The sequence below is a fragment of the Astatotilapia calliptera genome, chromosome 5, assembly GCF_964374335.1.
Source record: "Astatotilapia calliptera chromosome 5, fAstCal68.1, whole genome shotgun sequence".
NCBI lineage: Eukaryota > Metazoa > Chordata > Actinopteri > Cichliformes > Cichlidae > Astatotilapia > Astatotilapia calliptera.
This window is the reverse complement of record NC_137426.1, coordinates 13,018,090-13,045,186: the sequence shown is the minus strand read 5'-3', so window position 1 is coordinate 13,045,186 and position 27,097 is coordinate 13,018,090. Positions and strand designations below refer to the sequence as shown.

Genomic DNA, 27,097 nt, shown 5'->3' with positions numbered 1-27,097 from the left:
CTCTCCTGTTGCTCAGAGAGGAGGCAAGCCGGTGATTTTCCACTGCTGCTGCTTCTCTGGTCCCCCAGTTTTAAGAGACAAAGGTCAGGAAGAGAAGCTTATAAATAGGCTTAAATATAGGCTCCCGACGCGTTCAGTCCTCAGTCGCTCTAACGGACTCAAGAGGTCACGGACAAGACGAAACGGACAAGGGACGGCGCTCAAAGGACATTAAAAGGACAAAATAACAGAGGAAAGCACATCAACATTGCAGGTAAAGACAAAATGCACCCTCGTTGCACACCTACAAAATATTTCACGGAGAGATGATGGTGTATCTTACATGCATTCTCTTATAGATTTTTTCTAAAATATCAAATTACGATTTTTGATGTTTATACTTATTTCGATTTTGTGTCTGAATGGAAACCTTTCCTTTTAAACCCCGAGGAACAGAAAAAAGTTCTTGTCCATTTCTAAGTTAAATCCATCGCATGTGTTTCATTATTATTGCTGGTTTTACTGATGGCAGTGTATACACGAGATGTCCGGGTGAAGATCTGTGAGGAAGCTGTGAGGTAGATTTGGGTGAAGGCTGTTCTCCCCTCGTCGGTGAGCGAGCGTTTAGGAAGGATCACTGGTGGACTTGTGTTACCCAGATGGCTACAGTGTCATTTTGTATTATTGGAATATGTACAATTATCTGTTTTCATCAGTAGCTTTGTCATCTGTGAGATGTCGCGGATTCACACATGTCTACGTCAGATGCTTTTATTTTAGAGGATCTTATTAATTTCTACCATTTGCTTGCTGTATTTATTTATTTATTTATTTATTTATTTTAAATCGTCTTTGTTTAGGATGGCGAGCAGCGGATTTAGTTCTGTTATCTGATTATTTGCTTTTACAGCCTACGCGAGTCTTACAGTCTTTGTCTCTCTTTTTTATATACATATATGTCTCTTTATTCTTAGGTCCTTGGATATCCACATTATTTAAACCAAATGAGAAGTTATATTTTTGGTCATTTAGGTTTATTATATATAGACTTTGTTTCGAATAATTGCGTTGCTGAACTAAAAAAGAAAGGGGAAGTGAGACGAGAAGGCGGAGATGCTCGTTTGTCGCTCTGAAAGCATCACACGCTGCTTCCCCTTAAAACGTCTCTCTCTCTCTCTCGTCCTCTCTCGTCCTTTTTCTTTCTTTTCTCCTTCGCTTAATTTTGTCTCCGTAACTGCACTATTTGTGACAATGAACGGGGGACATTTTACCGTCTCCAGTAACAAGTGCATGTGCAGCGATCATTAGCTTCCTATTGCTATTTAATTGTTAGAGTATTGAGAAATTACGTTTTTCGTCTGTATACGTTAATCTTACGCGCTTCGTTCGGTCTCACATTTATTCACAAGGGGTCGCTACAGTGGATTGCTCAATACCGGGGACCTTGTGTTAGGTGAATGGGTAAATCACTACACTACAGGGCTCTTAGACGTCTTACAAAGGTTGGAAGAGAATAAAAAAATGATTACTGGTAGCCTCAGTGTGCCTTGGAGGGGTTTGGTTCTGATAACAAGTAGTTATTTCCTTTTTGGGTTGGTTTCAGAGTTGGAAATTTACCCAGGATTTTTAACTCAGGAAGATGATAAAACCTGGAATGGAATATCTTTCACAAAGAGACCTTTACAAAGCGTTTAGGAAACCGAATGGAGAGAAAATAAATCTTATCTATGAAGTTATTTATACTATTTGAGTTTGAAATTGGATATTCAGCCTTGACAGAATTGATTAACAGTTGATAAACAGTGAGACATCTCCCACACAGACCATAGATTTCAGTGCAAGGTTAGATTAATAGTGTTTTCTTTTTTTAATCATTTATAAGTGTCAGTTACCAGTTCTTGTTAACTTTTAACTATATTAGGGGAGCAGTTTTCTGTGTTTTAGAGCCCAATGACACTGAGTGGAAAATATACTGGTATATAGGGCTAGTGTTAGGATTTGACAGAGACATTTCTGTGTGTATTTTCTCTGCTAGTGGCCTTGAGTTTCATTTAATCTTGACTGATGTAGGCAAAAATCTCGTGTAACTGAGTCTGCTGGCAAGTGACTAATTTCAAGGGGCTGTAAAAATTTATGAAAATCAAGAAGTGTTCAGTGGTTCAGTCTATCAGAATCATATACCCTCATTCTCATGTCTTTTTATGAAAGCTGGCAAACTTTTCAGTCAGTTACATGTTTGATGCTGTCATCGGTATCATGTGGGATGAGGGACAGTGGAGCTTTGAACAATGTCAGGAGTGATGTTAATACGGTGGGTTGGAGTGATAAAGAACGAGAGTGCACATAATGAGCTTAAAATGCCTGCAAAAGACCCCTACACATGTGACAGTTTATGGGTCTTAACAGGCTTAAAAGGCACGTGAGTTTGAGTGCTGAGTTTGATGTGTGAAACTCTCGAATAGCACTGGAAGCTCAGGATAATGTCAGAGCTAGCTGGTTAGCAGGGACTGATCTTTTCAAATTAAGAGAGGTGATGTTTCTGTAGTGAAGTGATTTTGAATTGTGTTGTCCTCTTGGATGTAAAAAAAAAAAATAAGTAAATGACTAATAAAAAGAATTTCTGTGTGTGGGGAAACACTGTAGCCTGTCCAGAGATGCACTTCTTAGATTTTACATCACGCTTGTCTTTGTCTTTTATATTTGTGTTTTAATATCTAATCTGCAAAGTATATTTCAATTTTAATATGTTTGTTGTATTGTAAATAATAGTCATTTATGTAAGTGAAAATGTAGTGGGAATTTGTTGTTCCCTTGTCTGACAAACTACTGCTGAAAGCTGACGTGTCAACTGTAGGCTGTTGCTGTTAAATGATTTATTAAGTCAGTAATCTGAGGGTAGTGGAGCGTGCGTGCGTGTGTGTGTGCGTGCGTGCATGTGTGCGTGCATTCACGCATGTGTGTGTTTGTGTACATTCACGTATGTGTGCATGCATGTGCATATTAGTAAAATCTTAGTCATGGTGACAACAGCACTTTTTACAGATTAAATCTGAGAAAGGTGGTGCAAACCTATACTGACGTGGAGGATGAAAATATAAACTGTTGCATTGCATGTGCTGATATCAAACATTTATGATCAGGTGGCCTTGACATCAGACATGCCGCACTAAATATTAACCAACTTGAACCGGTAAGCAACATAAATTCACACCATTATGTAAGTTCACTATGAGCTCATTGCTGTTGGAGCTGCCCCATTAATCTTGTATGACTGTATAAATGTGTTGAGGTCTCAGTTTGAACATTTATTTAAAAAGCATTGACAGCTTTGAAAGATCTTATTTATCTTGGCTATTGAAGGTGAAAACGACAACGATAGTGATTAACACCTTATATATTTGTATATCAGGCTGATGAAAATTGCATATGTGCATGCGTTATCATGGTGATTGACTTTAATACATTTCATGCAAGATAACTGACAGAAGATAAAAGATCAGCATCACCTTGTGGCTAACAATCCAGTTTACCAGGAAATGTAGAAATTTAGGATTCTTTTAAGATTCCCAAAGAAATGATTAATCAAAACAAGACACTGAGAAAAAATTTTTGCACAATATATTCCAGAGAACTTGAACTCAATACTTCTGTAGACTTGATGAATATGGTGGAAGTTGCAAAAAAACCCTCAAGACAAGGGAGATAAGCTAGGGTTTATTCGCTTCTTGTGGTGGCAGGGACCGTATCAATAATTAAACTCCTGTGAATACTATAATGAGTAAAATAGAGCTTCAAGTGCTATCCTTCAGTCTCCTAGTAGACAAACCTATGGTATCAATTTGAAACTCCTACGTCGCCTTATTTTCAAGTTATTGCATTTACAAACTTGGGTGTCCACAGTGCCAGTCTGTTGAGGTGACGACAATACCCCATTGGCCTTTTACAGCTGAGGGGTAAAAATGAAAACAACGAATTTACAATGTATCTGCTGGACATGCAATTTTGAATCTGTGAACCGAAACGTTTATGACGAAAGGTTCGGTTAAAACCTTGCATTATTCTTTCATAATAAACCTCAGCTTATCAGGAATCTCTTAAAAACCAAAATATGACCAAAGTTTTGGGCAAAACGTTGAAATTACAGAGACACTAAAACAAGCCATAATCTTTGAAGTTCTTGAATGTTTAATTGTTAGATACATATTTGCAGTATGTGAATAATTGAAGCTCAGCTCCACTGACCTGTTATAGTTTGCAGAACTAGAGTGGAAAAAAAATGTTAGCAGAACCGACAGTGAGTGTTAACTGTAGCTTGATAAGCCTTTTGGTAACTTTTGATAACTTTCTGTTGCCTCACATGCTCATACTTCTTGTGATTCTTGGTGTTCAAAGAAAAGCCTTTAGTCTCTTTTTTGGTCCATCAGCCCAACATCTATTTTTGTATTTGTCTGCATGTGACTCTCACATGCCGTTACCTTCTGTAGCATGATTAATTTTTAGTAACAAATGTGTACACGGACCTCATTGTTTCTTTTTGTCTTCATGCCATTGTGTTTTCAGCTTTCCCCATCCAAGTTAATCTTTAACAGCTTTCAGTCACTCTTTCCTTTGTCCCTATGTTCCACCTATTTCTCACTCTTTTTTTACTCATATTCACTCTGTGTTTCGGTTTCTTTTCCTGTCTTTCTTTTACAAGTTTTGTATGATCATTTCTATTTGTCTGAAATGAAAATGAGAAAAGAGCATCGAGAAGTGTCTGTACTTATGCAAAGTGAGGTAGCATTAATGGGGGAAAATTGTAAATAAACAAGAGTGTCTAAAGGAGTGCCTTGTAGAAAATAACCATAGTAAAATTAAGAGGGAAGGTAGCTATTGGAGGGAAACAACAGAAAATTTGCAAACAAGGACAAGCTGATTTAAAAAGTGACCCAGGAGGAAAAGGGTGAGTGATTACAAGAAAAGGGGGTGGGGGCAGCAGAAGCAAGCTGTGGAAATAAAGTGTGGGGGTGGGGGTAAAGGGTCGAGACTTCTGAAAGGCCCTGTGGGGGGTTGAAACATGAAGGATGTATAATGAAGAAAATGTAGAAAAACTAAAAGCAAAGGAGGTCAACCAAGATGATGAGAAAATGGGAATTGGAAAGGCAGAGGACAGCTGGTTTTGTGTTGCATCTCACTGTGTTTGGAAGACTGCTGTTGATTATTTTGTTACTGAAACGTCCAATCTTATCTCTAGTCTTTGGTAAAATATTTGAATCTGTCATCCTTAAGCCCTAAATCCAATAATTCTATTCATTGCTCATAAGCTAATAGGCTGAATAGCCTAAATAGCTCATTTGAAATGAATGAAATATCTAATATTGACATGTTTGTTAAAAGCACAATGTGATGAGCGTAAAAGAAGACTTTAACAGAAGACAAAATATGGGCGAGGAAAAAAGAAAACAAATATGCAGGGGATGAGTAAAAGAAATGTGAGGCAAATAAAGAGGAGAGTGGATGTAACGGGCAGCTGCAGCCAGCCCAGTGGAAATGTACATGGTCTCAAAATAGGAGAGTGTGTTATGTAAGTACTTTGGGACTGTAGTAAATATGTGAAGTCACTGAATGCATATCCAGAGTCTGGGTCCAGTGAGGTCCACCCTCACACACAATGGTTCTCTGTTGTGCACAAAACTTTTGGCCTGAACTTTAAATCATCCCACAATTCATAGTGGTTTCCAAGGCCAGTCTAACTCCGTGGGAGTCATGTTGTAGGAAATTGTGGAATAGCAACATTCCCGTGAACAGATTGGGTTCAGTCTCTTTGAAATGATGCCTTTTTCTTGGGATGAACCACCTGAGCAGCTAAATCTACAGCTACACATGGTCACCACTCAATTACTTCTGTTTTCCACCACTTATCTGGGTCCAAGTCTGTAGTGAAAGCAGACTACACAAGATAGATGATGTGGCAGAGAGGTAAAGCTATCTCTTCCTGTGAAGTCCTGAAGCACTCCCAGGGCAGACTGAGTACACATCACTTCAGAGTGTTCTCGGTCAGCCCCAGGATTTAAACGCAGTTAATGTGCCTAGAAGATCTAATCTTAGAAGCGCCCAGGAAACATTCTCATCAGATGCTGTTTTCCAGTGATGTTCAAGACGATTCATTGCAGTATGCTGAATCACTAGAATCAGTTAGTTCAAAAGAATTGTTCAACAAATCGTTCAGCTTTGACCGAATTGTACTCACTGGAATTCAGCACAGTAACATTTCTAGTTAAAGGAGCTAGTGCTAGCGATCATAACGGACAAGCTAAATGCTATTCATAATTCTTGAGATTTTAATGATTTCCTAGCTGAAAATTGGGGAGTAGTACTAATATAACTGTCAAGTCTTTATTTTTAAAAATTATTTTAAGCTACTCTGCAATTCCCTCCAAAACATGAGAGGTGATTCTGGCTGTTTCAGCAACTGACTGTCACTGCGTCACTTTACATTCACTGTAAAGTACTTAAAGTTACAAATCATTAAACATAGGCCATTCCCCTGCAGCAAAACGATGAATTACTTTTGATCCTCTACACGCTTTCCTAATACAAGGAAGTTTGTTCACTGGCCCTGCTGGGAACTTGAAGGTATGTGTTTGTCTTCGTATGGCTTTGTAAGTTTAACAACATGATGAATTGAATCAGAAAACAATGGCCTTCCTGTCAGTGTATTCCTGTGCACAAATGACTTAAAACACTTGGCGAGCAAGTTATTCCTACATGTTCACCAGCACCTGACTGGGGACAAAAAAGGTCATTTCAGGATATAATTCTGTTCACTTCACAAGTTAAACTCCTTGCACAAAGCTCAATAGATTGTACTACATATATGCTATGTACAATGTCTTAGGCCGTCCATTATACTTTACACTTCCACAAGACTGTTGGGGCCCCCAAAAGCTTAATCATCAAATCGTCAAAGTACCTATGTACCTGCCAATTTTTGGGGACTTTAGAATACTTCAAATGCACCTATGCCACTTTCCCTTGCTTTTTAGCATGTTGTTGATACTAGAAGTGCCCGATTTGTCAAACTGTTTTATTACTGGATGATTCCCAACTACTACACTAGTAATTTCCAAAAGAACTGGTAGTACACAGTACATCCCAGCTAAACATTTTAATCTTGTTGTGCTTTTCTTTTTATGTATTTGATTTAACTTCACCCTAGCTATTTTAGGCAAATGGCTTCACTCCCTGAGTCAGTTTATTCAGCTTATTGCATTAATTCCTGTGATGTTGCAACACAACAGAGCACATTGCAGTATCACGTGAATTCCTCTTTTGTCTACTAGCTGGTTTCCTTTTTCAATTTAATATCTTAATCCAAATATATACAGGTATAATGTCACATATCTAGTGCTGTTAGGGGTCCTTTGTCTCTCCTAGCAGAAAGTCACTCACACAATATATGCACAAAAAGCCAGTTCTCTCCTCCTAGCATTACTCATTAACTTACTATAGGAAGTTATTCATGAAGATAAATATATGTGTCACTAACTGTGAAATCATTAACTTGTTTGAAATGAGAGATGGTATTGTACAGGGCTGTTTGTACTTAGTCAACCAAATATTGGCAGAAAAAGCTAGTATTTAGGCATGAACAGCTTTTTTTTTTTCCCAATTCTACCTTGGTTGAAGATATCTGCTGATGCCAAACACCAATACACTAGTCTTAAATTAACAAGAGGCTAGGAATGATCCTTTATGTGCCTGATTTAATCATTGATTTACTAACTTATTTCCATTAGTTAGTTTGTGTTCATTATAAGATTTGTAGGCTACTGCTTAATGCTGCTATTAAAAAACACAGTAGTTTCTCCTTTTGTTTCAGTGTGAGTGTGCCTCCCTTTAGTTCTAGTCACACACACAAATAATCTTAGGTTTCTCTTCAGACTTCATAGCTTTTGCGGCTTAGCGATCTATAAGCCGCTCAGATAACGGATAACTCTCTTGCTGGGGTAAATTTTTACCCACCTTAGTGTACATCAATACGTTACAAGCATTCACCCATCAATGCAGTTGGTCACAGGATAATCAAAAACAGTGTTTCATACCTGCTGGCTGCTGCCAGCATGCCAGCAACATCTCATGAAGGAGTGGTGGCCATCCTTAACCAAAATGCTCATTTCTAACTAGTAACAACCCCACCCCACCCCCAATCTCTCCAAACAACGATATATATGTATATCTCAAAACTTAGAATTTCAGTTTCAAATCACTTTTTCAAATGAATAAAACATTTGACCCTGATTTAGCTTCCTAGACAGGTGAGATGAAATGATATCAGTGGCACTGGCATCAACACCTTACTCTGCAATAAAAGCCTTTAAAGAAATGTTACACTGAACATGACAACCGTTCATGTCCAGTCACTTGACCACAGTTTGTGTCCAATTTAAAAACAAATTCAAACAAAAAAGCTGTAGGTGCAACTAAAGTGAAATACTTCCATGCTGTATCTGATTCAAACATAAGAATCATGCATTCTGACTAACATTCCTGGGTCTGGTAGAAGCAAGGGAGAAAAAACCCAACAACTTTAATTTAAATATCCAGGTAAATATAAACTGGAAACAAAGCCTGTATCTGCAGATAGCCACTGAAAAGTAGTCTTTCCCTCAGTTTTACCTTCTGTAAATATCATCCTGAAAGACACAATAAGATTGAAAGATGAAGACAAAGAACTAGAGGGTGCAGCAACCTAGCACATGGAAAGAGAGGGATGTGGCATTTTCCACAGTGACAGACATCTGCTGACTACTAAGTATGTCAGTCTCTTCCACGACTGTCTTTGTGTCCCTCATTGTCATTGCTGAATGGAAATTTACAGCTACAGTTGTCATCGTAACCCTTATAATGTTCAGCCAATCACAGCGCCATATTAAATAGTTTCAATGAGGAAGTGCCGAAGAAGGAAGACTAGTTTTACGGTTTCATCTTAAACGTGTTACCATATATTCAAATCTTTTTATCTTGACTCTGATCAGTTTTAGCTTTCATTTGAACAAAATGCATTCAAATTGAACTGTTTATTTTTACCAGCTTTCTTTTTCATGTGCTATTTAGTAAGGATTAGGCAACAAAACCTCTCGGTGAGCATTAAAAAAAAAAAAAGATATACAGTTCTTTTTGGGGTGTTTGTTTGTTTGTTTGTTTTTTGTCAGTAATCAGTTTCATGTATCCAACAGATAATTTTTTATGCACTTATTTACATGACCACAGGAGGTCTCCTAAATATTCTTGGTCATTTTCTTCTTAGAACTGACAAAAATGGAGGATGCCTAACCTGATGGTTTATGAGTGGGTGCATAACCTGCTGGTAATGCCTGTGGGAGTGATTACAACTGATAATAGCCATTCAGTGGGATGGTTTGTGAAGCAGATGATAATTTTACAACTTCCTGAATCTTAAGCAACTGTTAAGCAGTTTTCCTGCCTCAGCTAATGTGTTTAGTCTCACAGTTCTTTGTCTCCAGTTCAGTCCCTTGCCACAACTGAAAAACTCAGTCTCAATCGTTCAGTAAAAATGCAGTGCATTCATGAAAGAAGGCACCAAAAATAATATATATATTTTAATTATTATACATTAATAATATTTTTGTTTTTGTTTTTCATGAATGCAGCTTTGACTTGATCTCTTCTTTGTCTTCTGTTTCAATAGAATGGCTCAAAAAGAGAAACTTCAGTGTCTGAAAGACTTCCATAAGGACACTCTGAAACCATCTCCCGGTAAGAGTCCTGGCACCCGGCCTGAAGATGAAGCAGAGGGCAAGCACCCCCAGCGAGAGAAGTGGGCCAGCAAGCTGGACTTTGTTCTGTCTGTTGCTGGGGGTTTTGTTGGTTTAGGGAACGTCTGGCGTTTCCCATACCTCTGCTATAAAAATGGTGGAGGTAAGGCTTTCAAATGCTGCAACAATTTATGTCAACTCATGGGGGTCATATTTTTAGGTTAATGGTTTCCCTTGTGTTCCCCATCTAGGTGCATTTCTCATCCCCTACTTCATTTTCCTGTTTGGTGGAGGTCTGCCAGTCTTCTTCCTGGAGGTCGCCCTGGGTCAGTTCACCTCTGAGGGTGGCATTACCTGCTGGGAGAAGCTCTGTCCCATCTTTACTGGTATGTAGTCCCTAATTAGATCCTCCCTGCTCAAATAATGAGCTTTTTCTTAGGAATCATATTATAGGTGCCCACGATATCAGTTCTAAAATAAAGAAACTGGAGATTATGGTGGTGGTTAGATGGAGTATTCACCCTAATTAACTCTGTCTCGGGTGTAACTTGTCTCATGAGGACTTTCCTCAAGGAAACCCATTACTTACTGCTGTTGAATCAGTAATTTCAGACACATCACTATAACTATTTCATTGAAATCTTGGGTATTATAATGATCATAAAATTCCAGTTATTGACTTAAAAAAACTTTCTTTCCATACACCTGCACCTGCACTTGTACCTGTGAGTTCAGCTTCACTTACTTCCCCTTCTTTTGATAGCCCGCCAATTTGACTGAGTGCAGAGTACTTTCCATATCCAATCCGAGACTTTGAATTTTTCCAGACCTCTGTTTTTTCCACTGAGAAATGGCTGTGTAACATAAGGCTGAGTCACACCAGGTTTTCATCCAATCAGGCTGCTGAGACTTTACCCTGCAGCCGTTACCAGGCAGCCAAGCCTGCACTGGTACACCAACATACTGAGGACTCTATTGTGCTTTAACCTTCTCTGGCTCACACCTGCCAAGAGGCATTTCTTCAGTGTACTCTGACAGGTCCTCTGTAGTTATTTTCTTCCACTTTACTGAGCTCAAGTCTTTTCTTTTTTCTTTTTCTTCTTCTTTTTTAATTCTAACGTCTTCTTTCTCCTCCTGTTATTAAATGTCTTATATATTATTTTTCCCTCCTGTCCTTCTGTCCTGGGCATCTCCACTTCCCCTTCTTCATTTCATTCACTGTTCTTCTCACCTCCCCCTCTCCTCCTGTTCACTACCAGCCAAATAAGGTTAATGTATTCCTCCCTGTCTGTTCAATTCTGAATAGTCATTTTTTTGTAATATTTATACTGCTCCATCTTCAGCAATTGCACATTAACAGTCATTATTTCTGAAATGCATTCGTGGCTTCAGTTCAGAGCTATAAACACATTCATTTCTTTCTTATGATCTTAATTATTTACTTGTCCTGCTATTCTTGCTTTCACATAAATACACAATCTTTCTTCTTTTCAGACACATTATCCTCTTGCAGTCTTGTACATGGATATCAAAGACAGACAGACAGACAGACACACACACACTCTCAAGACAGTGTACAAAGTGTCCTGAATCACACGTTGTTATGGCAACAGCGCAGCAACACATCAGAGAGATGATGAGAGAGAGAGGGGAAAAAGGCAGAGCACAGATCTGAGGACCAGACAGATGGATTGACAAAAAACAGGAAAAGGTGGAGAGGGATTTAACAGAGGAGAGAGGTTTGAATGGAGAAGAGATGATGAGAGTGAGGGAATTAGAGGAAGACAGGGGGGGAAACAAAGCATGGTAAAAGCAAAAGACAAAATAGAGGATATGAGTGAAACAGAAGCGAAAGGTCTATACTACAAGACTTAGAAAAAATAAAAAGAACATTATAAACAAGGGGAGAAAATCCAAGCAAAAAATTATCAAATATAATATGGACTTACTGGTATTTGTTGTTGCAATATATTATGTTGTGGGTTTAAAGTGAAATGTGATGTGATTAGCTTGGATTCAGAAATTTGAAGTGTTGATGGCATTTTTTGGCTTTAAGGCCAAAGAGAGGCCAATAAAAACGGAGCAGATAGTATTAGACAGTATTAGATAGTATTAGAAAGGAATAGAAAAACAGCAAGAACTATAGACTGCATCTCGCACTCTTACACAAATAAATTACTGCTTCTGTGTAAACTGAAAGTTATGAGGGCTTGAAGAATAAAACTGTCATTGAGTTGTTGTGGCTAAACAGAACATGAACACAATGTCAGTGAGGGTAAACAAAATTACAACTTGGCCTTATTTGATTTGAAACAAAGCTTGGTAAAACACATGGGTGGCAACGTTGTGATATGTTATTCATAAAATGAGGGCTTCTAAGGTCAGCAGATGAACGCAAGATGTGACGTCATGGAGGAGGGCACAGCTCTTTGATTTGCAGCGTACCATGTGATCCAAGTGTTTGTGTGTATCTTGTGAGCATGTGCATGTCTGTGTTTTTTAGACATATAGAGGTTATGACGCTGCCAATTAGCTCAGTGATTAAAATAACATAATACAATGTTAAAATATTCCATGCATTCATTAGCACACTAACACGCACAGACACAGATTGCAAATTAGAATTTAGTCAGGCAGTTCACAACACCAACACACACACACACACACACACACACACACACACACACACACAGAAGGCCAGTGACGTAGAAGGACATTAATTTGTATGAGTGGCCTCAGTCGGCTGTGTTTACAAAAGCAATACAAAGCTTTTTCTGATATACTTACGAGGACCGTCGGTGACCTCTAAACTAAAATCTAATCCATGTCCAAATCTTGGTCCAAATCCCAGTTTCAACATCTGTTCTCATCTGAAGCAAGGGTTGGGGTTTTTCTTCCCTTCATATCCTTGTGTAGTGCATAAGAGCACACAGGAGTGCACACACAACTCATGTGTTTACCACCAGCTTATTCAAGTCATTCAAGGCCAGTACTGATGCAATGAATCTTAGCTGATATTAAACATATTAGATGCACTATAATTAAAACTGAAGGTTAAAAAAGAAATAAATGATTGCTTTAGACCTTGTATTGGGTAAATGTTGTCCTGTACTTGTGATATCATTTTATAAGGACTAGCTATTTTGTAAAAAAATGGATCTGATACTGCTGACTTTTCTGCAGATGTACAAATCTTGCAGTTTGCACTGTAAATTCTGTTAAGCGCATGTAACACTTAGTGCACAAAACCATTAAAAACAGGAAGTATCACTGAGACTCAAACTTGTGAGGATGCAATGACTGGCTTGTAGAAATCTTTTTATCTAGTGAAATCCAAGTTTGCAATTTTCAGTTCTCTTTTTTTTTTTTTTTTTCTTTTTACATTTTAAAACTATTTTTAAAATGGTGTATTATATATTCAACCACTGCCATCTTGTGCTTTACACAAATTTCCCATAGAGTTTTGCTTAGGATTCAAATCTTTGTTTTGTTTTTTTTTCTCTCCTTCTTTTGAACATCTCTGCCACTGGTCTCGTCGTCTTTTGTGGCCAATCAAACATCAGCATTAAACCTCTTCCTCTTATACAAGAAAACTGTGTGTTGAAAATTGCGGGGCTTTGGAAACAGTCACTAAAATATCATGTCTTATATAAGTTGACGTGCCAGAAAATGGCAATATTGAAATTGTTGTATATTATTTCAGAGAAAAGTAATAGTATAACTAATAATTATTAATAGTGATTTAATAGTTTGATGACCCGCTTCTTGTTTAATCCCCTGAACCGCTCTATTCTCTCCAGGCATTGGTTATGCTTCCATTGTGATTGTGTCCCTGCTGAATATCTACTACATTGTCATCCTGGCCTGGGGCCTCTACTACCTGTTCCAGGTAGGTTTGAGGGGGGGAAAGACAGCTGTTGAATATTCCATTTCATTTTCCACTTGTTTCAGGCATGTATTATTTACAATGGAGATAGGTGAGGAATTTACATCCGGGTAGTGCAATCTTTGATTCTTGTTAATTTAACTACCAGCTAACTGCCATGCAAGTTTTGTCTAAACTTACATTTTTCAGGGGACACATTCAACAATAGCTGCATAAAGAAGTGACTAGCCTGCTACCAGAACATGAATATAGTAATTATTATTAATAATAGTAATAATGCAGTTGTCATCATTTATCTTTTTTTTTTTTTTTTTTTATTATATCCCAGTGTTTTCAGCCTGAGCTGCCCTGGGCCAAGTGCAATCAGCCCTGGAACACTGATCATTGCATTGAGGACACCTACCGCAAGAACAAAACCCTCTGGGTGGCTGCCAACGCCTCCAACTTCACCTCCCCCGTCACAGAGTTCTGGGAGTAAGTTACATAAAACCACACACACCTGCACACTTGCATAACCACAAACAATTGTTCATTCTTTGTCATGTAAAAGTTCAGTCAAGGTGAGGTAGAAAGTCGGCAATGAAACCTGCAGCTTGCAGACACACACCTACAGAGGATTATTTATTTATTTATTTACCCATTTATTTATTGTTACAGGCACAATGTACTCGGTATCTCCAGTGGTATAGACGAGATCGGCCCGATTAAATGGGACCTGGCCCTGTGTTTACTGCTTGTGTGGGTCATCTGCTTCTTCTGCATCTGGAAGGGCGTAAAATCCACTGGAAAGGTAAATATCCTGTAGTGTCTCGTGTTCATTGCTTCGTCACTTCTTTATTCCTCTTAGAATACAGGGACCTGGTTTTTACAGGACATTAATTTCAGCTAACATCCAAGGCATGGTCATGCTTATCTGATTTTTATTTCTCGCCTTTGTGGTCTGACCAGGAGAACAATTTGCTATGTTTACATTTCCTTGTGTAAATACAAAAATAAGCTCATAGGTTTTCAAACTAAACAAAGGCAAATATGGGTGACATAATTCATGTTTTAAATGTTACAATATTACTATTTAATACACTACTGTGTGTAGAATGTAGTCAATGGTGACTAAAAGAGGACAAAGTTGTAACACAATTTCTTGTTGCTTGACAAATCACTACGGATTTTTCTGATAAATTGATATTGGGTGCTTCCATGCATCAAGAAATTACCTAAGAATTTGTAGATTGCAATTGTTTTATTACTAAATATAATATCTACAGTGAAGAGCCACTAGTGTTGTAATGTGTATGCCCCTGCTTGTGCTACAACAATGTCTCTGGCCTGTTGAGACACAAGTTCTCCTGTTCTTTACAGGTACTGAGACATTTGCAGCAAATCTGTAGAGCGTGAGGGGGGTTTCATATGTTACACTTCATTTCCTAGTATGCTACACAGATGCCTGGTCAAAGGAAGGTCTAAGAAGTTTGGACAACAAGTCAATGCCATGAGCATTTTGGCATTTTGCCCAAACCCTTCTTGAACTCTTGTTGCTGAGATGCTTTGACCCTGTTGTCTAGACATCTTAATTTGGCCCTTGTCACAGCTGCTGAAATTTTATGCTTGCCAGTTTTCCCAATTCCAACATCAATTTAAAAAAATGACAGTTCACTTCCAGCCTAATATATCCTTGACAAGTGAAAACTGTCTGTTTTATAAATTGGTATTTTCTCTACATTTTTCTATAGTATTGCAGGATAAATGTAATCTTGGGTATTTCAATATAGGGAATATTTCAGACCACGTTGAATTGCTGCTGCAGTAACAGCAGCAACAGCTTGCTCCAAGACCAAAGGCAATCAATCCCAGACCGCTCTTTTTATAGCCCTAACACACTTTATTGATTGCGCTGACCTGATTGATACTTTCTAGTTGATCCAAGTTGTAATTCTTGTATTATTGTCACTCCTGCAAGGCCAAATGTGGTCACAGTTTTCCACATAAGAGATACTGGTACACCGCTATTGATTTAACGGACCACCTGTGGTCTGTTGTTGTCCAAAATATTCCCAAGTTCACACACTGATCAAATCCATTATCTGTAATAAAGCCAGAGTATCAGCTAGCTGGCAAAATAAAACTACTGTGGATGGAGATTTGATAAGCTAATATATTGGCAGTAAAATAATTCAAACTGGATCATTTAGAGTTTGTCTCCGAAATGTGTGACCTTGCTCTTCTGTACCTGTGGTCTCCCCTTATAGGTGGTCTATATCACAGCCACGTTCCCTTTCGTCATGCTCATTGTGCTTTTGATCCGTGGTGTGACGCTGCCAGGTGCTACTGCAGGCATCAAATTCTACCTGTATCCTGACCTCACTCGCCTGAAGGACCCAGAGGTAGGTGTTAACCTGAGGTGCATGAGCAAGAAAACACTGTTATAGCTTTCCTTCACTAGTTTGACCACATACCTGTCCGGCTGTTCATACAGAAAAGAACCAAATTTAAATTCCAAAATTGTTGAACTCATAAAAATGGAACATGTGGTTTACAAGGAAATGAGACCGCAATAATATAATTGCTGTTGTCCTTTTTTTGGTTGAATGGCAACAAAACACATGCCTGCACACTGATTTGTAAAATGTGGCAAAAGAAAAGCCAAAAAAGGTTTTTCATAAACAACCAGAAACACAGTTTTATCCCACTTGCTTCGCTGTACAAAATCCCCTTAAATTCCCCCCCATCAGCAAGCCTCAGCCTTTTTGTCCCCACTTCCTTCTTGGTAGGTGTGGATTGATGCTGGCACCCAGATTTTCTTCTCCTATGCCATCTGTTTGGGTGCCATGACGTCCTTGGGGAGCTACAACAAGTACAAATACAACTGCTACAGGTGAGCCATTAGTTTTCAGTGAGGGGGTTAGCGATAGGGGAGAGAGGGGGGGCTAAAGGGATCCTTGTGTGTTCATTAACAAATCCTCCTCATGACATATGTGTGACATAGGGACTGTTTGCTGCTGGGAGCCCTCAACAGTGGTACCAGTTTTGTGTCTGGCTTCGCAATATTTTCCGTCCTGGGCTTCATGGCACAAGAGCAAGGGGTGGACATTGCTGATGTGGCAGAGTCAGGTACGAGGGTTCTGTAAAGGCGGCAGTGATGGTGGGCGCTGCTTCCTGGTTAACAAATAAAACAATAGCAATTATGAAGAAAAACAGCAACGAAACCTGAGTGAGAATTCGACTACACGTCCAGTTTCGAAATGAGTTGAAATTTGGAATTGAATGGATTCGCTGATTGATCTTGAATGACGGCATCAGAATATAAAAGCTTCCGAAATCAAACACTCCTTGACAAAAAGTAGAAATATTGACTTGATTTGTTAGCGCTCATTCGAACGAAACAAGTTGGGGCTGAGATGCATCTGAAACTCGATTGTGCTTTTTTAGGCACGCGTTGAAAACTGTAGCGGAGTGCACTTAGAATTAGCTGTGTCATATTGTACATGGATCTTGTGCCAACGTGATGTAGTTCTGAATTGTTCCTTTTGTGTACACGAGAGATTCCTGCCACCATTATTGTGGTTCCTTTTTTTGCGTGACATCGGCATATGTGGTTCTTGATTCTTTCTATTTATTTGTTGTTTTTAATCATGGTAGCTAGAGCCAGCGCCTTTATCTGTTTGGGTTTCTTTTCCTCTCCAATCATGTTGTCCATGTAAGACATGATTTTGTTTTGAATGCATGACTATCAGTATACTTTAGGTAAAAGAAAAAGAGTAGTTGTTTTCACGGCATCGTGAGATTGAGATATTTTGGAAAATGGCTTTGAGGGAATTGTAAGTGTCGACATCTTTTCAGCGTAGGAAGTGTAGTTTTCAGACAGAATCACAGGATTTAAGTTAAAAGCAGATGTGCAAAGGTATAAGTCACCCTCAAATGTGTTGGCACATGAAGCTTTGTCAGATGAGTCACAAACTTGAAATCTATACTAATATTTGTTTTTTCTGGTATATCATCATCAAATGCTCTGATCTTCATCTCTGCCCCATGATCGACCAAGAAAAAAACCCAAAATGTAGCTTTCAGTCTGCTAATGTCAAAAAAAGAGAAACTGTCCTTGCTGCCAGCCCAGTTTATATACACTTAGAGTGGCAACGTATTGGTGGGGTGTGCAGAACTTTCAGAGATCAGTGTTGTTTGGTGAGTGGGCTGATGCTCCACAGGGAACTAGAATAGAAGTGTTGGTCAGAGGAATTGAGTCGAGCACCCTGCATATCATGGTTATCAGCTTGGTTTTCATGCCTTAGAAAGTTTGTCCACCTTTGTGGGTCTATGAACACGGAAGGTTACGTAGACAGCAGAATATAATAAGTATTGGAACATCTGCATGCTCATCAAGCCAACTCAGGCAAGCAGGTTATGAAAAGCCCCAAATCATCAGAAGTAAGTCTGCCTTAACTGCTAATGCTTGAATGTTTTGTGCACGACAGAATGTGCTGACTGAATACTCAAAGAATACTGTGGTTTTCACAGTAGAATGTAAGCACACACGACATGGCATTCAAATGCAGCTTTGGAAGTATTTGTAGAAATGACTGATCAATTTCATTGAGTTAATATAGCATATGTTTGTTTCAGGTATAGGAAAGGTTTTTGTTTTTTTCTTTCTTTCTTTGTTTTTTTTTTTTGTTTTTGTTTTTTTGAGTCAACGCGCGGTGTTTGGTTGGATGCCTCATCATAATTTGCTACAAAAAATGCAACACATTGACACATCTTGTTATCAGCTGCAATGCTGTTTCGCTGTTATGGCTGCTTCCCTGTTCTTTGACTTCTGTTGTATAGTTCCCGATGTAGCAAGTCAAATAAGACCTCATTTAAAAAAAAAAAAAAAAAAAAAAAAGAAACTACAGAAAAAAAGAACATGTTTGCTCTTTATCTGACCACTCATTTTGCATCTGCTGCTGTTTTGCATTGGTCCTTTTGCATTCCTTATAGAAAGGGTCATCCTAATTTCAGTCAGGAATGCAAAATGGCTTGGGTGAATTCGTTGAACCGTCTTTAGCAGTTGAGGTTATATTTTGCATAGAATTGCTGCAGTGTTGTGGTGTTGTATGGTCTTTTTGGTAATTTTATTCCACATAACCCATGTACCAGTTTTATTCCATTACATAATGTACATGCATCCATTTACTGAATGCTTTACAAGTTATCTCATGATTTACTTACTTCCACAGAGCTGCAGCTACATTATACTAAAGCGTGCATTTAATGTCATACTCTACCTGTATTTATTTTTCTGTTTGCCTTTTAGTGTAAGAATTCAGTGTAATATGTCCTTGTTAATGATATGAAACTGTGCTGTGTTGAGTGTATACAGTTTATAGTGTGCCATAATGTGTTGCTCATAAGAGGTAAGTATGTGTATTACATATACTTTGGTGTTAGTGCATACTAGCTATATACAAAGTCATAAAACCAAAGTAAATAATTGTTCCCAACATTTAGCCAGTTTTTTATGATGTGTTCATATCCTGTTCTGCGTCTCCATTGTTTGGGGCTTCTTTTTCTCCCCCATAGGGATGCAGATCAGATGAGTTTATCATATGGTTCTAATGTTGCCTTACCCCCTTCCCCTTCTTTCTGCTCTTACCCCCTTCCCCTCTCCTCCGCAGGTCCAGGCCTGGCTTTCATTGCCTACCCTAAAGCTGTAACCATGATGCCTTTTCCTACACTCTGGGCAATCCTCTTCTTCATTATGCTGCTGCTGCTTGGCCTCGACAGTCAGGTTAGAGGAAAAACAAACTTTCACACATGGGTGACTGTTGGAGCTTCAGGAGGTTCGCCATAAAAGGAAATGCTGATGACACTTACAGGCGTCAGCTATTTTTAAGGTTCCCATAAGCAAAACATTTAACTGCTCATTGGCCAACCACAGAACCAAGTGTGTGAAGAAGCTTGTGCACAAATACAGTAGTGTTTGAAAAAGACTTTGGCTGGATATTTCGTGCTTTAAAATGTCTGTTTCTGTGCATAAATATAGACACAAAAAGTCATCAAATAGTATTCATTAATAGGTGAAATTAATAGGTGAACGACAACTGGAAAAAGATTTATATAAGATTATGTTTCAAATTCAGGAGAAACTGTTAAAAAAAACCACAACATTACATTACACAAACATTACTCTTTCAAGGTCATTTTTCTTAGAATCTTTGCACCACTCTGCAATAATCTTTATTATCAACAGACCGAGAACGTCTTTAACACCAATAAAACGTATGCAATCATGTGTATATATCCTTGCTATTGACCCCCTGTTGAGGTAGGCTACGATGCACACTTTAGTTGATGATTTTTTTTTTCTTTTTTTAATATAGAAAATTTATATTTTTCCTTTCCATATTCATTGTTATAATTATTTTCCTTGTTTTTGCTTTTATCAAAGCCACAGGGAGCCACTGCATGTAAGCCAGAGCTGCATTCAGCTATGGAGTGACCCAAAATGTATTTCTTACCCGTGCCCTGTAAGTGGGTGCATGATAGCACAGTGACGCGCACCACAACTGAGGTGGTTTGTGTGGTTGAATATTCGTCTTTAGACTCATAAGGGAATAACAATAGAACTACTTCTGCTTTTTACCTGAGTTCTAAGCTTAGACACTTTACACATTGTACCACAATTTCAAAAGAACCAACAATAACAACTCCGCTTCACCCACTCGTTAAAATGGCCACTGACTAGTCTGTGTTTGAAATTTTACACAGCCACGTCATATAGTGCTGCCAAACCTCAGCAACAAAAGTTGCACTGAAATATTTTGGATACTTATTAGTGCATTTATCCTTTTTTGATTAATGCCACTGTATCTCTCGGTTCCCCTGCAGTTTGTGGAGGTGGAAGGGCAGATCACATCACTGGTGGATCTGTATCCGTCCTTCCTAAGGAAGGGTTACCGCAGAGAGGTCTTCATCGCTATTATCTGCTGCATCAGCTACGTGCTTGGACTCACCATGGTTACCAAGGTAACAACACAATGGAAAGTGAACACAAAAGAAAGCACCAGCAATCATGGCCAGAGCACTTTTAGAGCACTTAGAATCAGTGTAATCATTAGAAAATTATAAAACAGTCAAACTCTGATGTGTTGTGAATTACAAAAACAGTACTCGAACAGAAATGAATCACTCTGCAGTATTTCTGCAGTATTTCTCCACATGTTCACTACACCCACTGATAAATATACATACATACATACATACATACATACATACATACATACATACATACATACATACATACATACATACGCACACTGTGGTTGCTGACCTCATTTCAGGCTCCATCTCCCAACTCAATACTCCAGGAAAAACAGTGTTCAGACAGCTATTAGTGTCGATCCCAAAAGAGATGACAGGGGGCTATTTATACTGTCAAGTCATGAGAACTTCCCTTCCCTCGTTTGATATTAATAGATACAGTAGACTTGATATAGCTTTTCTAAATCTCGTGCTTCCTCCTTCTTCTCTCTTGTTCCCGTCTGTTTCTTTTGTCTGTTGTTTTTCATCTCATTTAATTTCATCTTCCCTTTGCATTTACCTTGTTTGTAGCACCTATCTACAGTTTCCCTCAATGTTCTCTCATCCTCATCCTCCTTAAGCTTCATCTTAGCTGATTCTGTCTTTTTCACCTTTCTTTACTTGTACATAAGGCTCCTGGCAGTTCCTCATTATTGCAGTAATATCTGTAGAAGCACACCTTTCTCCTTCATTTGAAAAATGCAGCAGTCCTGATACAGCAGGTACCTGGTATTGTGTATATACTTTTACAATATGCCACATCCAGTATGCCATGGGCCATACTCATGAGAAATGTTTGACATGAAAAAATCAGGTAAAATGTTTAATTATGTTATGATATGAGATGGCAATCACTCATTTTCAAACCTGACTAGAAATTCTGAGTTACTTAATACAATCAGCCTGACAACTCCATTTTTTTGTTTAAATTGTTTTTTAATTACATATTTTTGTTTTCTTGAACACGACCCTTGATAACCCAGTTCCACTTCTTTGTTTAACAAAACAGAAATCTATAATGACCAATTTTCCTTACACCAAAGGTGGGAAAAGCCCAATATTTTCTTGCTTTATTACTGCAAAGTAAGAAACACTTAAATGAGAATCTACAGGTCAGTAATTATACAAGGTGGGTTTTTTGTTTTGTTCTTCGGCAATCCTCGTACTTCGCTTTTTCTCCTACGATCAACATTTAAACATTATCTCTGTACTTACAACCTCCCATCACTGTTTTCTGCCCCAACCCGTGCTCCCTCCCCTTCTCTTTCACGCCCCCTCTTGTTCCCATGACAATATCTTTTTATGGCAGCACTGGCCTGATTTCAGTTCAGGATTCCCATGACTAACTTCTCACAATGGATAAACGTGTGCACACTCAAAGTACATGTGGACATTTTGGCTGCTCACTTTTACTCTGTATTTACCTTAGCATCCTATAATAGTCAAATTAGTACATGTATGATTAACAGTTTTTCATAGTTGAGTGTTCTTGTCACACTTGTCATTCTTACACCAACTCATTGCAAAGGAAAACCACTATTGTACTTATTGTAGTATAACCCCATACACTTAAAGCCACAGTAATGCTGGTATACAGGTCTTTCTGTTGTAAAGCATGGTAACAAGATGAAAACTGAAAATACCTGAAATGCACCTGGACAGAGGAGAATTTAAAAAAACAACAACAAAAAAAACAAACTTATTTTAAAACTAAGTCTGTGTTTTGTTTTGTGTTTCTGTTGTTGTTTTTTGCAGGGTGGCATGTATGTTTTCCAGCTGTTTGACTACTATGCAGCAAGCGGTGTGTGCCTTCTGTGGGTGGCATTCTTTGAATGTATAGCTGTTGCCTGGGTTTATGGTGAGTACTACATAAATAATACTTTTTTTTATTAATGCTTTTCTAATGAACACCAGTTAACATGACCTTGTGTTGTGTATTCAGACAACAACAAGTTTACTGATTAAGTACCTAGTAATGTCTACCTATTTAATATCCCAGCTATTTGTGTGTACACTTTTGTTATAGAAGGTGACAGACAGACAGCTTAAAACAGAAAAGTCCGCATAGACACCTCAAATCTATCTTGTCAGAAAAAATATACTTATTTCTGATCATGAATCTGCAAACAATTAATAAAGGATGAGGTTGTCTAAAAGTAAAATTTTCTAAATTATTTCCTGTCTGTAATCTGTGACATGTTAGTTACTTTGGCAGGTGTCTTTCATGCTGTTGGAATCCATAATTTTGGTTCAATTTACACTGATAGGATTTGAGCCTTCAGATTTCTAATTTGTGGATGAGGCCTAATGTCATAGCATCTAAATTTTATTTTATTTAAATATTTATTTCTTTATCATTTTATCATAATTTCTTTATTTTTTTCAATTTAAAATAATGCTCTAAATTGGCTGAAGTGCTACAGCAATATGACAGTAACAGATTTCAGTAAGAATTCAGCTGCAGTACTTCACAACAGTTAGGAGGCAAGCCAATTGAGTATTTTATCTCCACAGGCGTTGATAATTTCTATGATGCGATTGAGGACATGATTGGCTACAGACCAAATCCTTGGATGAAATGGAGCTGGACTGTGGTCACTCCTTTACTGTGTATGGTAAGGACTGTTGTTTCATCAATCAGATAATCAATTAAACTTGTTCTCATTTCTGAGAAATAATTTCAACTTTTTTCCTCTGAATTAACAATCGACAACTTTTTATTCACTGAAAATTGTACTAGTGTCATCATGAGCTTTTCTTACATATAGTTTAGAGATATTTCACCACGTTATACGTTATGCTTTGGGTATAACACAGTAATTTATTTATTATTTATTACCAAATAACCAGATACAAAATAATTAAAAATACATTTAAAAAAACGTACACTTCTGCTCCTCTTCCAATCCAGGGTTGCTTTATCTTCTCTTTGGTCAAATACAAGCCATTGACGTACAACAAGATGTACCAGTATCCTGACTGGGCCATTGGAGTAGGGTGGACTTTGGCCTTGGCTTCTATGATCTGCATCCCCATGGTGGTTGTCATCAAGATCATTCGATCTGATGGGCCGCTCATTGAGGTGGGTGCCTGGCTGTTAACTGTTTAGCTCTTCTCTTTCTTCTCTATTATTCATCACTTCACTTTTAGTGGAATTAATGGAATCTTTTAGATTGTAATTCAGTTACAATCTGTCTGACATATCCTGACATCTTTTCATAAGACTTTGCTCATCAGTTGTCCTTTCTACTTTCCCTATAACTTGACCATTTCTTACCTTCAGTTTTCTAATCCCACCTTTCTCCCCACAGAGGATTAAGGCAGTGGCAGCCCCGGTTCGTGGTGGAGCCAGCTCCCGTCCTGCAGACCACCGTGGGCCTAAGGAGCTCTCCTGTCCCCTGGACCCCAATGGGAACAAGGGCCTACTGATGAAGGCCCCCACTCACACCATCGTAGAAACCATGATGTAAAGGAATGAGGCGGAGGCTCTCCATGAGATCGCTCTCCTCCCCTCTCCTGTCCTCTAAAATGCTTTTAAAGCTAGCTAGCTTTCTGTCTATCTGTCTGTCTTTGTCTGTCTGGTGGACTGATAAGGGTTTTAAAGAAAAAGTTCAAATCTTTTAGGAAAGTTTTGAAAGTAGTTTGCTGTTGGTGGTCTTCATAAGAGGGTAACAGTCACATTTCAAATCTATTTCTGAATGACTTAAACTGTTTTGTTTTTTATTTTTCCGTATAAATTTTCATGTGACTACACGTCCCACTGTGTTCTTGCTTTAAAGGCAAGGTGGCAAATTAGAAACAGCCAGCGGCCATGTTTCACTGGCTACTTTTGCACATAACCAGCCATTATTCTAGAAGAAAGTGGTTATTGAGTCTTGGAATCAAATCATCTTTTGTAGCCACTATATACAGAGAATTCCTACAATAGGCACTGATCACCAAAAATTGTTTTTTTTGTGGGTTTTTTTAGCTGCTTTGATGGATATTTTATTATTATAATAATAATAGTAATAATTATTATTTGCCAGTTATACTATGATCATCGTATAGTTCTCTGAGGGCATGTGCCACAGGATTACGCTTTGGCATATTCTGTTCCATTATGTTCGGCAGAGGCCTTGTTGATATCAGAGTTATTAGCTTTTTTGCCGAAATATCAAAAACGCAACTCTGCAGACACCAGCGTTAAATGGCTTATCACTGCCGGCTCTTTTCCCCTTGTAATCATAGATTTTAAAATATCAGCAACAATGAGCTTACCACATATTTGGGTTAGTGTTACAAAATATGAATAAAAACAAATAAAATCAATTTCAGCATAAACCAAAACCAAATCAAATTATAATCAGTGACTTTTTTTTAAAGTTAATATCTAATCATAATGATGAAAACAGAATCCTCTGAATTCACCTTGTGCCCAAATATTCTCATCTTTCACAGTCAAACAATGGGCCAAAGAGAAAACTAGCACTGAAACTGAATTGGGGAACTTTTTTTTTTTTTTTCCTGCACAAAGAGAGATATCTGAAAGGATTTGAAGTGTGGAGGTTCAACCCTTGACTGTGTTGTTTGTGACGTACTGTACAGTAGTGGCTAATCAGTCTATCAGTATCTATCTCTTTATCTATCTTTCTCTGTTCTAGACCAGTTTACAGTACATTAGTGACTGCACTAGGCACTCTTGGCTTAAAAGTTTGGATTGAATTTGTTTTATTTACTACAAAGGAAGACACATTATTATTATTATTATTATTATTATTATTATTATTATTATTATTATTATTATTAGTTCTTTTTTCCTCTGTCAGTGTTTAGATTTTTTTTAATTAATGTTATTGATATTTACTATTGAATTGCTGTAGTTTTATATAGAAGGAGGAACACTTTCATCTGGTGAAAATACTAAGCTATTATTACAAACCATACATCTATATTGGCAGCCATTGTAGTAAAGTCTTTAAATTTCTTGAGCTTTGGTCCTAGCAACAGTTGTCTTAGGCATCATAGAAATAAACAATGCAACTGTTTCCCCAAATATTATCTCTTACAGAGGGGTGTGGGCCAATTTTTATACATACAAAAAGAATTGGAAACCTGCAATGGCTCCAGTCACAAGTTTGTAATTCTTGGGTTTTTAACTTTTCCTCTTCTGGAAATACCAGGACACAGTATTTATTTCAAAGAAATCTAGCTAGGCAGGACACTACAACCAGTGGTTAAACAAAATTTCAGTAACTCAAATGACTCACATTAACCAATGGTTGGAAGAGACTCCCAGTAGATAAACCAGTGTCTGACTGTCAGTTCATTTCAGACACTGAAATTTGGCAGATGGCTGAGTTTGGTCTTTTCTGGGGTCTCCATGTTGCTTGCTCTCACTTCAACTGAGACCTGAAAAGCTTCACTTTTAACAGCAACTGTTCAAACCTGTCTTTTCCCCATAAATGAATACAGATAATATAAATATAGTTTTGGATTAATTATGTCACACGTGTTGCAGTAGAATGCCCTTGGCACTTTTTTTGTTCAATTTTCATGCACACCAGTGAAACTAGTGATACCCAGACCCCATTAACCCTGTGATGGATTAACTCTGTCTTGAACTCTGTTTGATTTTAGCAATCATGCATGAAAAACTACATTCATCTTGTTAACATAGGGGCCATACTTTTGATTATGTGAATAGCTGGCAACCAAGAGCAGACTACGTGAGAGGTATAACATTTACAACAGTTATGTTCATTTTATTATATCTGTGTAACAAAGGGTTTCTCATGTGTATGCGTCACCAGCGACCATCCACTCAGGATCTTCTTTGTAATGCTTTTGTCTACTGTACAGCTGCATTAACCCAGCATCCAAAAAAAGACACTTAACTCTGGGTGACAGAGCTACATTGGTAGCAATTGAAACTAATGTTTTCATCCAGCTTGGTAAGCCATTAGATCCTTCTTTGCTACAGAGAGATGAAATCACACCATAACTGCCTATTTTAACCGCAGTCAAATATGAAAAACAGTTACTTGACATAAGGCTATATTGCACTTTTTTTTCATTTTAATCCTTTTGATTTCATATCAAACAATGAGGCCAAAAAATATGTATTGCCTTCTTTTTATTCTGGGCTCTCAGGGGCCTCTCCAGTAAAATTGGTACATTTTCAAAACACTCTAGTCTCACTTTGGTTCTGAAATAAGCAAAAAATAAAAAAATAAAAAAATTGAAATTAGATCAAGATGCACACATTACACAGTTATACAGTACACATGCATTGCAGGATTTTCATCAACAGCTTCACATGAGAGGTGATAGTGAGACCAGGGCCTCATTTTCATTTCATTTCCTGGCTCTTGTTTCATTTAAGCTTTGAGAACTTTGTGTCCATTTATTTAATTCCTTCAAATAGAATAAAGTAGTT

The 27,097-nt window shown here is 38.0% G+C and overlaps 1 protein-coding gene across 1 annotated transcript; it reads left to right on the top strand.

Moving 5' to 3' along the window:
* LOC113022171 (sodium- and chloride-dependent taurine transporter-like) lies at positions 1-24,428 on the top strand. Its single transcript, XM_026167302.2, has 15 exons — positions 1-253; positions 9,671-9,900; positions 9,989-10,123; positions 13,538-13,626; positions 13,952-14,097; positions 14,281-14,413; positions 15,870-16,004; positions 16,392-16,495; positions 16,607-16,731; positions 19,275-19,387; positions 20,488-20,625; positions 22,435-22,537; positions 23,194-23,294; positions 23,591-23,761; positions 23,991-24,428. The coding sequence occupies exons 2-15, from the start codon at positions 9,672-9,674 to the stop codon at positions 24,147-24,149; spliced, it is 1,881 nt and encodes a 626-aa protein (XP_026023087.1). The 5' UTR covers positions 1-253; position 9,671; the 3' UTR covers positions 24,150-24,428.
* The last annotated feature ends 2,669 nt before the right edge of the window (positions 24,429-27,097 follow it).